Source organism: Oreochromis niloticus, linkage group LG2, assembly GCF_001858045.2.
Source record: "Oreochromis niloticus isolate F11D_XX linkage group LG2, O_niloticus_UMD_NMBU, whole genome shotgun sequence".
NCBI classification, from domain to species: Eukaryota; Metazoa; Chordata; class Actinopteri; order Cichliformes; family Cichlidae; genus Oreochromis; species Oreochromis niloticus.
In genome coordinates, this window is record NC_031966.2 from 28,322,355 (window position 1) to 28,338,746 (window position 16,392).

The 16,392-nt window shown below is 41.7% G+C and overlaps 2 protein-coding genes across 3 annotated transcripts in view; one reads left to right on the plus strand and one right to left on the minus strand.

Annotated features, from left to right (window-relative positions):
- The window catches only part of flt4 (fms related receptor tyrosine kinase 4), a 49,376-nt gene that overhangs the window by 25,153 nt on the left and 7,831 nt on the right, over positions 1–16,392 (minus strand). For both annotated transcript variants that reach the window (XM_019345099.2, XM_005467923.4), the window contains exons 2-5: positions 5,787–5,883; positions 4,125–4,399; positions 2,043–2,164; positions 1,765–1,936 (exon numbers count right to left, since the gene is read on the minus strand). In XM_019345099.2, coding sequence (XP_019200644.1) covers positions 1,765–1,936; positions 2,043–2,164; positions 4,125–4,399; positions 5,787–5,883 — 666 coding nt within the window. The remainder of the gene's footprint in view (positions 1–1,764; positions 1,937–2,042; positions 2,165–4,124; positions 4,400–5,786; positions 5,884–16,392) is intronic.
- The window catches only part of npy7r (neuropeptide Y receptor Y7), a 52,463-nt gene that overhangs the window by 9,161 nt on the left and 26,910 nt on the right, over positions 1–16,392 (plus strand). The window lies entirely within an intron of this gene.

Below are 16,392 nucleotides of genomic sequence, written 5' to 3' on the forward strand. Positions count from 1 at the left end.
AGCTAATTTCTCTTTCAACAAGAGCAGAGTCTCAAATCTAATTCAAATATTTGTCCTGGGTCGGGAGTGTTTTTGTAACTCCATTCACCCATCCATCCAATTTTCTGCTGCTTTATCCGGGTTTGGGTCGCAGGGGCAGCAGTCTAATCAGAGATGCCCAGACCTCCTTTGCCCCAAGTCACCTTTTCCAGCTCTTCTGGGGAGGGGGAACGGATGCCAAGGTGTTCCCAAGACGGCATAGAAATAATCTTTCAGTTTGAGTCACAGCAGCGATAGCGTTAGCTCCTCATTTCTACTCCTTGCGTCTTATTCTTTATTTAGCGTACCAACATACTGATGCACCAGTAGCATCAATGCAGACACGTCTCCAATCTGTTTGTCAGTCTCCTGCTCCACTCTTCCCTACTTGTAAACAAGACCCTGAGATAACAGCACTTCTCCTGAGGCAGAAAATCATTCCCAGCACCGAATGTGCAATCCACCCTTTTCCAACTGAGAGCCGTGGCCTTGGACTTGGAGGTGCTAATTGTTATCCCTACTGCTGAAAAACTGCCCCAGTGCAAGTTTGCGATCATCCGTCAGTGAAGTCGAAAAAGCACAGACATGATCCTGAAACCACTGAACCTGAAACCTTTTGCCTCTTGGCTGCACCTAGAAATTCAGCAACAAACAGATATGGTAACAAAGGGCAGCACTGCCACAGTCCAGTACCCACCGGGAATAAGTCTGTCCTGCCAGCAATGTGAACCAACCATGTCAATTGTACAGGGACTGAAAACCTCTCGAAGAACCCTACAGGACATCCCAAGGGATGTGGTTGAATGCTTTCTCCAAGTCTATAAAAATTGACAGGTTGGGCAAACTCCCAAATATTTCTACTGGAAAAGCAAGAAAAGAGCTTGGCCATTGCTCCATAACCAGGAAGAAAACTGTGTTATCTTTCCTAAATCCTAGCACTCCCCTGGGATAAACGTTCCCAGCGAGGATAAAGCAGTGTGATCCCTCCCGAAGTTGGACCACCACCCTAGTTTGCTAATCCAAAGGTACTAACTTGCACTCAGTGTTGCAGAACTGTGTCATACAGGATAGTTGCACAATACCGCCCAGCCAATATTAGCTATTTGCCGATACATTATATCAGCAAATAATTTACATTTATTTTACAACAATGAAAATTAAAAAAGGAAGAAAAAACACTGGAGAAACACCCCTCAACTATGTTACAAGTGTTGACGTTGCATAGTTTGTCCACCACAGCATACTCTGTGACTTCCCTGTTGGGAATGCAGGTGTTTAGAGTGCCATTAACACAACAACCAGTTGATCTAAACAAGTAATCCACAACTTCGTGTGACAAAAAAAACAAGATTGTTTTTAACCTGCATTGTTATATTATCTTAGCAAGGACACATTTTCTTGTTTTGTGTAAAAAAGATATTGGCTGATAAATCAGATTTTTAAGTCAACAAATATCGGTGTCAGTCTTAGAAGTCCTATATCGGTCAGGATCGAATCCAGACCTATGAGAAACTCAGAGCGGATCTCATACACCTCAAGGGCTCTGCCTTAGTCTTTTAATGAGCTTAGTGTTCTCAGTTACAGTAATGACCCAGTCTTCTCCATCTTCTAAAGCTCTGTGGTGTGTCATTTAACTTTTGAAGTTAAAAGTTCAGCTAAGAGTTCAGCTGTGGCATTTTTGCAGGACTTTGTGATAAATACCTAAGGATACTTTTGAAACTTTTGGAGGAAACATACTGTTTTTACCTGTAGTGTGGAAAACGTAGCTGTCCGAACTGTACGGTTTGCCTCCCAGCGTAGCAGCACAAAAAAGCATCATGAGAGGCTCCTTGTCTATGATGTTTTTGGGAATGGACCAGCCTCGCTTGTTGTCCCATCTCAGCCTCCCCTTCTCCAGCGGCCAGGAATTGTACAACATCTAAATGCACAAAAATGATTGCTGCTGTTAAAATCATCAATTTAAGAACCAGCTGAAAGCTTTAACTGGAGGAACAGAGTGTGAGAAATTTGTTTTGGGTGCAAACCGTTTGAAGGGTGACATTCAGATCAGGCACTGTGACCAGGCATGGCACTATTACATCCGTGGAGTGGCTCTTGATGAAAATGGTCTCCATGCTGCCACTGTTGAGGAAGGGCTGCTCTGGGTCTGGATGCAGACAGAGAGAGACAGGGAGCTGTTAGAGGTTAACCCTGATAGCAGCTGGGGTAATGGCAGCTATTACTGAGTTAACTTCATGTACGGACAGCCAGATCTCCCCCATCCTGATAATGACCCCCAAGGACACACCTCATGTGTAGTTTATCATGATTACCAACAGCTTAGTCTGTCCCCGCCTAGCAAATAGCGGTAAGGACCTCTATTACACATCAACTGAGAGACAGACAGCCGAGGGGTTTAATCCTCCTCTAAACAGTGTTACAATTTCACCGCAGGCTCTCTGGTGATGGAAAATATCTCTCCACTGTGTTTCATTCTTAACACCTCGATACTTCCCTTTTTTGTTGCCGCAGCTACCGATCCTCAGGACTTTGGGAGACATCGCAGCAATTGTGTTGGCAATTTACACTGCAGCTCTTATCACCATAAAAGCTAATATTCCCTCAGCAAGAGATTATGCTATTATAAAAACGTTTATCTCTCCCGCTTTGCTGTCAATACCAGCGATGTTTGAGCAGCAGCCAAAGATGTTATATGACATGCAAGCTTTTCTTCTTACGTCTTGTTTTGCACGATAAGCCTTCAGCTATTTCCATACTTTCTTTTTCCTGCACGGCTCAAACCTATCACTTCAAGCTGCTGCGAGGGCAAACAAAGAGTCATATCAAGAGGCTTATATTTCTGCCCTGCAGTGGACTGAATACACACACACCCAAGCAACAGAAATAATACACAGCGCCTCGCACTTTAACTTCTTCTCAATAAATCACCCGCAGGTATCGGACTGCAGTTGGTTTCGGAGGAAAAGATCTGCCACTTGAGGCGAAGAAGGTTGCAGAGCAGACTGAGCAGGTGTTTGTGTGCTTTGCATTAGTCTAAGCATGTAAAAATACAGTATATTCATGTATTCAGATCAGCGTCTGCACTCATATGCGCGTTTAGAGCATAGCGTAGAGCCCTGAAGGGGTAAAAGGCTGACATCTGCCCGTCTAATTGAATCCACATGTGTCTCCTTTATCCTTCAACACACTGGGTCTAATTTATGGCTGCAATTCCATCTGCTTATGATCAGCCCCCCGGATAGATCTGTGGAAACTGTTTTGGCACCTTGTCAGAGGGGATAAACAGGCGTTTCACATGAGTGGACTGGTCAGCAGGATTCCCCGCCATGACAATCATCTGTCTCTCCATGTGCCTCCTCTCCCTCAGCACACGGAGCAAGGAAAAGTAAAGAGACAACCCTTAGGGACAAGTCCTGAGTTCTAAAGTTCAAATTATGAGCTAGTCTGAAACTTGTATATGACAAAAAATATTGATAGTGAAACACATTTCATTGGTGTTCTTTGATATGTTATTCATTTCAATATTTCGAAAAACAAATAGCGCATTAATGCTTTAATTAGCTTCCCATTCCTGTCTTTATCAAAAGCTTTGCATCGCTAATATCCGAATCCTGCCAACTTCCAGGGTGTGACCGAGGCAAACTCAACAACTTCCCCTTCTAATAACAGAGCGTCTGCTTTGATATCAAAGTAATATTCAAAACAGGAGATCTGCTTCAACGGGATGGCTACCAAAGAAAACAGAAATAAGGACTAAAGGTTCCACACAGCCAAGCCAAAGAGCTGCAGACCAGATCAAGCAAGGGGATGAAATTTGCTCTTTTACAAAAACAAGTTCAGGAGTAAAATGAACCCACAAACATCTAGACTCAACGGAAAAGGACATATAAACAGATGTTTTGTCAAAACTAATTTCACATATGTTATTTGTTGTTGTGCACCACACTCTGGCAATTACCTTTCAACAAAATGAGAAAAAGATTAAAACACTCCTTTATACCGGTAATTATTTTATACTGAGCCTGTGAGGTAATCCAGTCATTTAAATGTTTTAATTTAATTTTCAAGTGTCAGAATTAGCGCATTTGCAGGATTGTGTGACTCACCCATGACAAAGACATAAATGCTGATGGCAGTGGTGCCGTCAATGATGGCCTTGGCATCCTTATATGAGCAGCGGTAGTACCCCGTGTCTTTGGCCTGTGCCCCATTCAGGATAAGCGTTTTGCAGTAGGGCAACTCCGACTTCCCCGGACACTCGCTGATTAAGGCCACCCTCTGCCCGGGGGCTGAGGTGGTCTGCAGCTGGGAGTGACGCTGGGTTAGGTCTCGTCCAACCAGAGTCTGATCAGGCCAGGCCCAGGCCAGAGTATTAGATCCCCTGAAGAGATGTGAAAAGTCAAAGGACACGGAACCGATTTAATCTTAGTACTTAAAGTGAAAAGTTGTATTATTGGAATTAACACTCAGATTCTCACATTACTTGTGGTGTACCACAAGGTACACTCCTAGGTCCTATAGTTTTTTCTTTTTTTACATGATTCCACTTTACCAAAGTATCCAATGTCATAAAGTCTCTCTTCAACCAAGCAGACAATATGGAGATATGCATTAGCTGACATCTACCTGTTCTTAGATTGTTTATTAGTGATGTTAATTGTTCGATTGCATAAAACTTTCTTTCTGCTTATCAGTAAAAATACTCTGTGCTAAATAAAGATATTGTTGTTACATGTTAAGTAAAAAAACGACAGTGTTTGTGTGACTGTGAGTGTGCATTTTGCATTTGTAGTGCTATAAATTTTCCAGAGCATCTGCACATCCTTGTTTGCTTTGAGCTTTGTCACATAAATTCAGTTATGTTAACCCAGAGGCATTACAGTTGCAACCATAATGGCTGCCTGAAAACCGATAGCTATGCTTTCATCACCTTGCTCAACTAAACAGCAATGTCAGAAATTTGCACACGGTGCCAAAATGTGATGACTGGAAATGACACAAACATGATAGATGATAATTTAAGTATTTAGTGGGTTATTTTACAGCCGCAGTGAATAATTCTAGAAATTGCTCAAATTAAACAGATTTTCCCTTATGGGAGATTCTTGGTGGTGTGATCACTGGAGTTTTTTTTTTTAAGATGAAAACATTTATCTGATAAATACTCTGGAAAAGACCAAAAATAATATCAGCTTTAGCAAAGACAGCATTTTTTCTTCTTTCTTTTCGTTCACCACAAAAACAAAATGGTTAAAGAAGGGACTGCTTAGGGCAGCAGACAGCACAGCTGAGATTTTATAGGGATATAGGATCACTATCAGGAGTGGATTCATATATGACATGGGCTCAGTTTAAATCGGGGCTGGCTTTGCTTTAGAACAAAAAAAAAAATCTCTGTTTCTTATAAGACACGGCCCATTGTTTGTATGGTTTAGAAAAAGCAGAGTAAAACAAGTGCAGACTTTTCTTATTTAAACTGACACAGTTTGCATCACAAATGTAAGATGTATAAAATGCTATGAAAACTATTAGCAATGCATGAGTGTCCAGATCCTTTGTTCACGAAAGATGCAATAAAACTGTTTAAAACTTTATCTGAAAAATGAACTGTAGCAGAGTCAAAATGTATTTCTCTCATTTGTTGATTCCAAGTTACACATTTTTTTTAATCTATCAATGATGATTTTTTGTAATTTCCTGAAAAAACACAGTTAGTCATGCACAAGTGCATGTAGTCAGTCCAAAACGAGAAGAGCAGACGCACATACCTGCATGTAAGAGTGAGTGTTGTGTGGGCTGCAATCACTAGTTCGTCTTTGGGGCTGTCGAGGACGGGTGGAGTCATAGAATAGCCTATCACCAGACCTGCAGGAATGAACAAGCCAACTGCATTAGAATCATGTTACACAGGTCAGTCAAGACCTAGTGTTTTTCACAGAGCTGCTGGTAAGCTGTCAAATCTCTGCAACAGATCGGGAATCTGAAATCTGACACAGTGGTTATTACATTTACAAGCTGTAAGGCAATCTGCGGCTAAAGGAACCGGTCCCTGATGCTGAAAAACACCCAGATAGAGAAATCATGGCTCGCTCATGAGGCAATGCTGGTTTGATCTCTTTACCTCCGCCTCTGAAACAGCCACACAAACCATTTGCCCTTGATTTATTACAAATGCATTCACTTCACTCATCGGTGCTTGGTTAATATAGCTGGCCTAGAATGTCATTACCATAGTAGAGTCCCCTCAGGGTGCTATTAGCGCTTAGTCAGACTCTGCACCTACAGTCGATCATATATAAAAGTGCCACCATGACTTACGCCCCACCTGGATATCATTAGAGATGAAAACACACACTGTGCTATAGCAGGGACTGAGTGGCTGTGCGGTAGTGGAGAGGCTTTCTGAGCATTTACAAAACAAATCATGACCATTTTCCCACATCAGACTGAATAAATAAATACATAGTGTGCTTCAAGGCACTTTGTTACAAAGCAATGCACAAACATCAAAACAAACTGAGAAAATATGCATGGATAAGCATCATAAACAATAGACTACAATATATAAACCCCTACACTCCATATGTAAAATGTAAATAAAAACAAAGCAATGATTTTCAATTCTCAAAAATTTCCTCTGCACAAGAGACGAGGCTGAAAATCACTATTGAAAGCTAAGATCTTTAGACCCTCAGTTGCCACTGCCTTGAAAACAAACATGACTCTGTCTTGGAAATAACTGCATAGCCTGAGGAACACTTCCAGAAACCACTATCTGTGAAAACAGTTGACAGTGCCATCCATAAAAGCAGGTAAAAGCTCCATCATCCAAAGAAAAGCCATATGCAAACACAATCCTGAAACACTTTCTAAGGGGTTAAGCTCATTTAAAATGGACTGAGGACATTATTGCCAATGTATCTTACACATCTGGAAAGGGACCATCAATTCTGAAAGGCAACACACATTTTAGAGCAACATGTGCTCCCATTCATCGTGTGTTTTTTAGGAAAGACCTTGCATGAAACAATACTTAACTGCATATTGCAGCTATTACAACAACTTGGCTTTGTAGTAGAAGAGTCCAGGTTCTGAACTGATCTGCCTGAAGGCCAGATCTTTCACCAACTGAAGATATTTTGTCCCATTATGAAACCAAAGATAGAACACTGAAGACCCAGGACTGTTGAACAGCGAGAATCTTATATTATCCCCTATTGGATTTGTAAGTTTCCTCACTTCCAAAGAAATGAACTACCTCCAATTTTTATGGTAGTTTCATTTTAATGAAGAGAGACAGAATATCATCCAAAAATCCAGAAAAACAGTTAGAAAGTGATTTGCAAGGCATTGAGTGAAATTGGTATTTGATCTTTAAGCAAAACATGAAGTGGTACTTAGTGAAGAAACTTCTGTTGGCAAGCACAGTGGTAATATGCTTCTTGTGGTCACCAGGTGTGAACACACCTCAGGAGGGATTTTGGGCCACTTCTCTCACCCAAGACTTGAGTAGGGAGACCTGCAAAATTTCAGTCAATTACGGCATATTATGTTACCAATAGTGTCCTTGGCCACTGTGGTCCCAACTGCCCTCAGATCATTAATTAGTTCCTCCCTTATAGTTTTGGACTGACCACCACCTTTCTCATGATCATCTTCACGCCATGAGGCACTGTCACCTTCTCACCAAGCTTATTGCTGATGGTCTTGTAGCTCATTCCAGCCTTGTGCAGGTCTACAGTTTGTCCCTGACATCTTTTGACAGCTCTTTGTTCTCGTCCTTGTTGGTGGAGAGGTTGGAATGGAAGAAATGGATTCTGTGGACAGTCGTGCTTTATACACATGATGAGTTGCGATCAGGAGTATTTGTAATTGATTGATTCATTGACTGGTTTTAATCTGCGTGTCACATGGGCACACAGCCAATCTGTGGGAGCCAGCGTTTTGGCTGGGTTGTAGGTGGTAAAGTGTATATTTCACTCAATAACATGCAAATCAATTTACAATTTTCATGTATGTATTTTTTTTCTGAATTTTTTAGTTGATATTCTGTCTTTTTCCATTAAAATGAAAAAGTCATAAAAATTAGAGACTGATCTTTTTTTTTTTTAGATGTGAACAAAGCTACAAATTCAGCAGGACAAATGCACAAATAGAGTTATACAAGCAGCTGAAAAGCTTTACAAATACCTTTCATATATTGGATGAATATACTTTCTTTTATAAGCACACAAATCTATCTGGGGTCAAAACATTTGCACAACGGAGCTGCATATGCACATTTTATATGACTGACTCACACATCTTCTAGGTCTAGGTACAGCAGCTGAAGTGCCAACAATGGTTTCACAACAGCCAGTCATGACCTGCTGCCAATCAAAACTCAGAGATCTGTACAGCTGAGAAATCTTAAACACCAGCCTCGTTCCTCCTACAGGTCCCGCCGCCCAGGGAGCATCACAGAGCCGATTTATTCATATGTAAATTTTTGTGTTTACAATGTAAGCCCAGCTTCCTTTCAAAACTGCAAAGATTTGAAAACGTCAAATGATAATTTCTTAAAGGAACGATGTGCGATTTTGAAAAATATGCTGATTTGCTTTCTTGCTGTGACTTAGATAAGAAAATCGACGCCAGTCTCACATCTACATACAGCTGCAACCAACAGGTGGTTAGCTGAGCTTATCACAAAGGCGAAAACTGTGGCAGCCTAGCGAGCTGCAAATACATAAAATACAACAAAGCTCAGAAACAAAGCGGACTAACGGAAGAAATCTGCAATAACAGCTGAAACATCTGAGGCCTGACTAACAGGCAGAAGTATGCAGTAACTTCCTGAGTCACAAAGCACGGTAAAAATAGGCAAAAATTACAATAAAACAATGCCCCAGATGTGTCCAGGTTTTTATTATAGCCTGTGTTATTTGCAGTGTTTCTATTTTGGGTTATGTTTTCTTATATTTGCAGTGAGTTGCTTTTTACGTGTAGGTGGTGGATTACTCAGAGCCAAGCTAGCTGTTTCCCACCGGTTCCAGTCTTTATGCTAACTTTAGATAAACGGCTAGCTCAGCTGGCAGCAGTTATCAGTAGTTTTGCCAAGAAAGCAAAGAAACATCTCCCCTATAAATTTGAAAGTTGTATTATGTTATTATTCCACTAGAAAAAGAGAGAAAAAGCTAAAATAATGACCTTTAACTTATCCTGATTTATTGCTGTAGGACATAACAACTGTTAACAGTAAAACTGTCACCGATATCTTCTCACAGATGTTAAAACTGACATTAGTGAATTATTCAGAGTTAATATTGGCATTCTCAACACAAACAAACATGCTGAAGGCTGCAGTGGGAGTCGGTGGCAGTCCATAAATCATTCCCAGTTTGGTGCCCAGCAGGATCTTCCTTCCTTCCTTTTTTCCGAGATCTTTACTCTGCCTCGGAGGAATAGCAGAGACTCCCCCAACGTATTGTCTCTGCTGTCATGTGAACGTGCCACCAGATTCAGTCCCATCAAAAACCTTGAGATGCTGCAAAGCCAAACAGCGGGCTGTGAAAATTGGATGCACAGAGGCCAACATCAGGCCCCCCAAAGAGCTACAGACAAGGGGAAAGTGAGAAAGGAAATTCCTGTCAGGACAAGTCCAAATTTCTATTTTAAGATGCGTGGATTTCCTTCCCACAAGCACCAGGAGAAAAAGATTATCTCGAGGATTCTTTGCTCATTCTTTAAGGACGGCAGATAGCTCCAGCAAAGCTGGAATTAGCGAAAATTGCTAACTGTGCCTTTCAGCACTTTGTATCTCTTTTATCTTTCAAATACATAATTTTGAATAATTAGGCCATATTTTATTCATAAGGAACTCACAGTACCTTCTTATTTTAACAGAGCATTTTTCTCTCAGACGTCAGACTTACTTGTGATTCCTAGAGTTTATAAAAGTAGAATGAGAGTCAGAGCTTTCCCCTCACTCCCAACTGCGCCCCTAAACTAGCCTGTTTCTGCAGGAGTTTTCTTCCTGTTTGAAGGGAGGTTTTCCTTCCCACTGTCTCTAAGCTCTTACTCATAGGGGGTCATATGATTGTTGGGGTTTCTATCTAATATCGTTGGGTCTTATCTTAGAATATAAACCACCTTAAGCTGACTGTTGTTGTGAACTGGTGCTAATCAGAGCGGCATGAAAAATGCTCATTTCTGATACCAAAAATTGTTACCACCACTTAGAAAATAATTCTTTATAGACATGCATTTTTCTGAACATCTCATGCCTCTGTGAGTAGTGACCGTTCCAAAACGTAAAGGTAGAGGTAGTGTGATGTCCAAAAAGGGATCAGTGTGGATGACCTGGTGCACAAAATGTCACACTTGGACAATGAAGACTACTGTTTACATCCCTGTAAGCACCACTAGTGTTTGTTTTTTTAATCTTCACTTAGGTGCATAAACTTTTTAAAGAGCTATTGTTAAAGAGGTTTTGCATCAAAAACAATAAAAGAAAGTACAAATGACAAATGACTTCACTAAGCAGACCCGCCACAGAAATAATATGAAAGAGATGGCGGTGAACAGCGCACACTCTGCCACCCACACATCTGACTTTATTCATTTCTGCCATTTGTTTTTTAATTATTCCCCACAAACTTGAACCATCTTCATTACAGCAATCTGTACAATACTGTTGGACTAAAACGATATTGATCTCTGACTCTAAGATACAGTTGACTGACAAAGGATATAAGTGTAAGAATCCTGCGCACAGGCTGACATATGGTGACAGCTGTTAGACGTGCAGACTGAGTGATGAACTGGGTCCTAAATCCCCTTTGTAGATGAGTCTCGGTGATGGATGCTTCCCTGAGAAAAATCTGTTGGGAGATCACACACTGGCGAGCCACACGCAGATTGTACATCACTTTTGAAATGTCATTAATGACTGGCATGCCTGAGAGATAAAATGCCAAGCTGTTGGAGGGGTAGTTTGTGGAAGGAGGGGAGGCTACAACACAAACATTTACCATTACAGTGAACACCTCAGCTGTGGATTTTTTTTTGAAAAGCTACAGCGTAATGTGTGTGTGTGTGTGTGTGTCACAGGAAAGGGAAAAGCAGCATCACACCCACACGGAGTCGAGCTAAAAGCTCCCAGAAATCACAGATCATTCAAGCTGACAGAATTAATGTCATATACGCCGATGTACGCTGAGCTCAGCACCTCTGCGCTCTATCTGAAGCGGCAGTCTGAAAATAACGTGCACCAACTCGATAATTTGGTGTTCTTGTGTATCACTCGTCATCCTAAGTGGCTTTCTCGCATCTGCTGAAGGAGTCGGAACTTATTTTGTGCTGGGTTACGCATGACTGCAGGTCGAAGCAACGCCGACCTCTCTGCTGATTGATGAGTGGTGGAAGGGAGTATATACTGTAGGTGACTCTCATCCATGTTAGTGCAGAGGCTGCTGTTTCTTTCACCCCGTGTTTCACAGCGATGGCAGATTTTTGTGCCAGATGTCAATATCTTCCATATGGATGTGCTGCAAAATGTATACACTCCCTTTGCAAACCACGAAACCCCAGATATGGAGACCTGTCACTCCATCAGCTGCATAAAGCGTTTCAGCACATATATATAATCCCATTAGTGTTTGTTTGCACTCTGTCAAATACAATTAAAAACACACGAGGCGAATGCCAAAGTAAACCGAACACATCAGATCCTGGAGGTTTGGGGCTGATACCGTGTCTTGTCATGATTATAAACACATTTTCCTGCTTTGAGCTTACATGCTGCTTTTCATGGCGGACTGCAATGACAATCACTCAGCCAGCTCATTTTTCTGGGTATGCTTTAAACTTTGAAGAACAGGAAGGTTAATGGTCACCGTGTATTGCAAGGGCTATGTTCCTGAACAAGAGCTTCAGCTGGAGGACAGTCGGTGGGTGGACAGTGAGTAATCTGAGCTGCAGTTGTGAACTCTGGTTTAAGGTGACTATGTTATCCTTCAGTACACAAGGTTTCAAGCTTCCAAAAGAAAAATGAGTGTCTCAGTTATGTCTAGTTTGTCTTTAATTTGCTTTTATTTAACTGGTTTTAGCGCCTGAGCGACAGTTTAAATGAGTTTGCATTTCACTTTTTTTAAGTCGAGGCTTATGTATAATGCATTTTGCTGACATTAAACGCAGCCACTGATTTTTCTTCATTTGTGTGAGACACACACTCTTTTATGTCCTGTGTCACTGCATTGTAATACAGCAACTAATACAGGGCACACTGCTTTGCTTGATAATGTCAGTGTAACTGACGAAAAAAGGTCAGGCCAATGTTCGGGTTACAGATCAGCTAACTCATTTCCAAATTTAACATGAAGTCATATTAGCTGATGAACACCTGGAACTTCATGAAGTCCAACTACTTGTACACATGTTCAGCTGCTCGTTAATGCAATTATCAAATTATCCAATCAGTTGGCAGCAACTAAATACATTTATGCAGGCAGACATGATCTAGACGACCTGATTAACTTCAAACTGAGCATCAGAATGGAGAAGAAAGGTCATTTAAGTGAGATGTGGGGCTGGTCTGAGTATTTAAGAAACTACTGATCTACTGGGATTTTCCCAGCAACCATCTTGAGGGTTTACAGAGTCTGAAAAAAGAAAATATCCAGAGCGCAGTTTTCTGTGCAAAAATTCCTTGTTGATATCAGAGGTCAAAGGAGAATGACCAGACTGCTTCAAGCTGATAGGGTGGCAACAGGAACTCATTACAGCCAAAGTATGCAGAAGAGCATCTCTGAATGCACAGCACGTCGTACCTTAAAGCAGATGGGCTAGAAGACTACACCATGCGCCCACTCCTGTCAACTAAAAATAAGAAGCTGAGGCTACTATTCACACAAGCTCACCAAAATTGGACAGTAGAAGATTTGACAAACATCGCCTGATCTGATTTTTGCTGCAACATTCAGATGGCGGGGTCAGAATTTGGAACAAACAACATGAAAGCGTGGATCCGACCTGCCTTGACAGTGAGTTCAGTGTACTCGAATGGCCTCCACAGTCACCAGATCTCAATCCAACAGACCACCTTTGGGATGTGTTGGAGCAGAAGATTCACGTCATGGATGTGCAGCTGACAAATCTGCAGCGACTGTGTGATGCTTTCAAAAATCTCTGAGGAATGTTTCCAGCACCTTGTTGAATTCAGGGAACAAGCGGGACCAACCCCAGCACAGCACGTCGTAACTGATGAAGTGGCCAGTGTGTGTATATTTTAAATGTAAAACACAATAACACACATGTTAACACTTTTTTTCTAACTGCTACAGAAACTGGAGATTGAACCGCTGACCTTCCAATTAGTGAACAATGTGCACTCCCTCCCAAACCACAGCCGCCCACACAGGCATACAAAATTAAATACAGACATATAGAGAATGGTTAACAGCGATGTACACTTTAGTAGGTTTGCTGGAAAATGTAATGGATCGTGCCAAATCATTGGTATAAATCATTTTTGCATATGATTGTATGTTGAAACCCTATTCGGAATGACTCCCTGGCCTGAAACAGCAAAATGAGAGGTGATTGGCTCATTTACAAGCACCTTACAAATGTGAACACGGACAGAGAGCCAGAAAAATATTTCGAGCCTGGTTTCCCTCTTTCCCATGCATTCCAGCTGGTGGTGCAGAGATAAGCAGCAGGTTCGGGAGATTAGCCTCGACCAACAAATATCACAGTAATTTCACGCTGGATTCTGTTATCTAATGATTACACATGATATAAACACATAACATTAGATTTATAAATTACTTCAGGCACTTAAGTGTTGTGTTTACATGCTCTCATAGAGACGGGCTAATTCCGAGTCTCCTTTATGTCTGAAGCAGCTGAAGTGACAGCGACTCGATGACTTTAGAAACCTTGTGATTCGGCTCACCGACTTCTCGGTATCTGACACTCTGATCACCAGGGCTTGTCAAAAATAATTAAATTCTGACTTCAAGAATTGCAGAAGATTTAAACTCTTCACTGAGAATCATTTGACATGGCTTTGTAACAGAGAAGCAGCTCACTCAACATGTCCTTGTAAAGAAACCTGATGTTTCTCTTGAGAAAATAGAATTTTTCTCTTGTTTTGTGAAAACCCATTCTTAGTAATGGGAGTAATGTGTGTACCCTGCACCGGGTCCAGCTGGTTCTGCAAGGCAAACAAGATAGACTTAATAAACAACATTAGTTTAAAAGATTTGTAAAGGAGAAGAAATGGTATCTCCTCTGCTGGGCATAAAACATTATTTAAAAAGCAAAAACAGTTCCATCCATGTTTGAGATCAACCATATAAAGGGATATGGTTACACCGGCTGGATGACTTCCCAAAGCAGGCCCCTCTGATTTTCTACAAGATGGAAGTCCCAGATGTATATATGTGAGCCAAGTGCCAGAAGTCAAACACTTTCAAGGACAACTGTGTCTGTTTACTCCACGAGTGCCATCGGGCCTCGCTTTGATGTGCCAGCCTCCAAACTGGTTGACAGGGAGGAAAGAAGTGCAACTGGTTTCCTGTCAAATAAAATCTGTAAACAGCATTTTATTAATTCTAAAGACTCAGAATGCCAGTGTTTTGCAGCAATTTCCAGCTATTCCTTTGTATACAAAGAAAAAGTTTAATTTAATTTATTTGGGACGCTTGCAGATGCACAGCAAAGCTTATTAGACTTGGTTTACATTAGAACAGCAAAATCATATGCATTGCTTGAATGCACAGCATGCTAGAGCCAGCCAGGTCCAATTGTTCCCTGCCCTCGCATTTCCTGCCTGATTTTCACCCATATCATTCAACTCAATGTAATCTTATTTGCATTATGCCAAATCACAACAGATGTCATTTCAGGGGGCACTTGACATAATAAGGTCAAGCTCTCTCACAATATTTCAGAGAGAAGCCTACTGCACGGCTTCCTTTGATTATAGCAACAACGGGGGAAAAAACTCCCTTTTATTAAGAGGAAACCTGTGTGCACAGCAGAAATCCATAAATCAAACAAATGTGTGTCTCAAATCTCTTGTTCCCATTTGTGTTTCCCTGAATGATGGCTGGGAGCTGAACAGAAGCAGTACATCAGTGTGGTTTCTCTTTCTCGTGCAGTAAACAAGAAGAATTTCCACATAATCGGAGTTCCAGGGGCAACATCACATTCAAATGTACTACGTTTGCAAGATGAACTGCAGAACTGCTGAAGTTAGTGGGACTACGGTGATTCATACACACTGGATTTTTAACCCATTTAAAAGCCTCTTGATATGCGCACTCACATTTTGTTTGCTGACCTCTCTGCATGGCTCACATTGGGAGTTTTTGTCACATTTACGCAATACTGAATGTGGACTTCCTATAGCCTGTGAAGGACACCTGCTGACTAGATAAATCACACACACAGAGAAAGCTTCAGTGCCATAGGGCACTTTGAGCCAGTTAAAAATGTAAAGCTTCTCTGAGAAGCAGGCGGATGCAAGGCAGGCGGGATTCGTGGGCATTAAAGGCGAGCGTGAAGACGAGCCCTCCTCTCTTTCGCTCTCTCCTCGGGAGCGTCACGGGGCGCTCGTGTGAAAAGCAGAGCGGTGTTTTTCACTGCGAGCAAATTTCCTGTTTTCTTTATCATATTCACACGTCTCCCGCTTCCCGTTTTCATGGACACTGAAGATGATTTTGCCGTCAGCGTTTTCCTCTCCCCTCTGTAGTTTTGTCTCTGATCAGTCACATGACAGGAACAGGAAAAGAGGAACCATTTGCAAACAAATAACTTGTCAGAGTCTTAGTTTTAGCGCACAGGAGGGACTCGAGGGAATTTAAAAATAAAGGCTTTCAGAGATATAATGATTATGGTAAGGCGTGTGCGGAGTCGCTGTGTGGTTATATAAAATGTGCATGAGCAAAGCTCCCATGGAAATTCAGTTTAGATTCAATTACAGTTATAAAAAAAAAGAGAGAAAGTGAAACACACATGAATGAAAAGAATGTACAAAATGTTTCAACTTTTTTTGGTGGCGAGGGTTCAAATTAATAGCAGCTTGAGGATGCAGCTACACTGTTACTGTGTTACTGGCTGAGGTCCAAGGCTGGAGGGCTCTGAAATAGCACCATATATCTGCCAAAGGACGGGAGGCCAAGCAGGCCACGGAGCAGACCTGCTCTTTGGATGTGAAGTCAGTCAGCCACGGGCTCTGACACGCTTTCCCTCTCTCGCTCTCTCTCCCAGCTTCCTCTGTCATCTGGACACAAGGCCGGGCCAAATCCAGGCGACGGGCTGACTGGCAGCCCGGCTTTGATTTCATTGTTACAACATAGGTGGATGACATCCACCGCATCCCTGTCC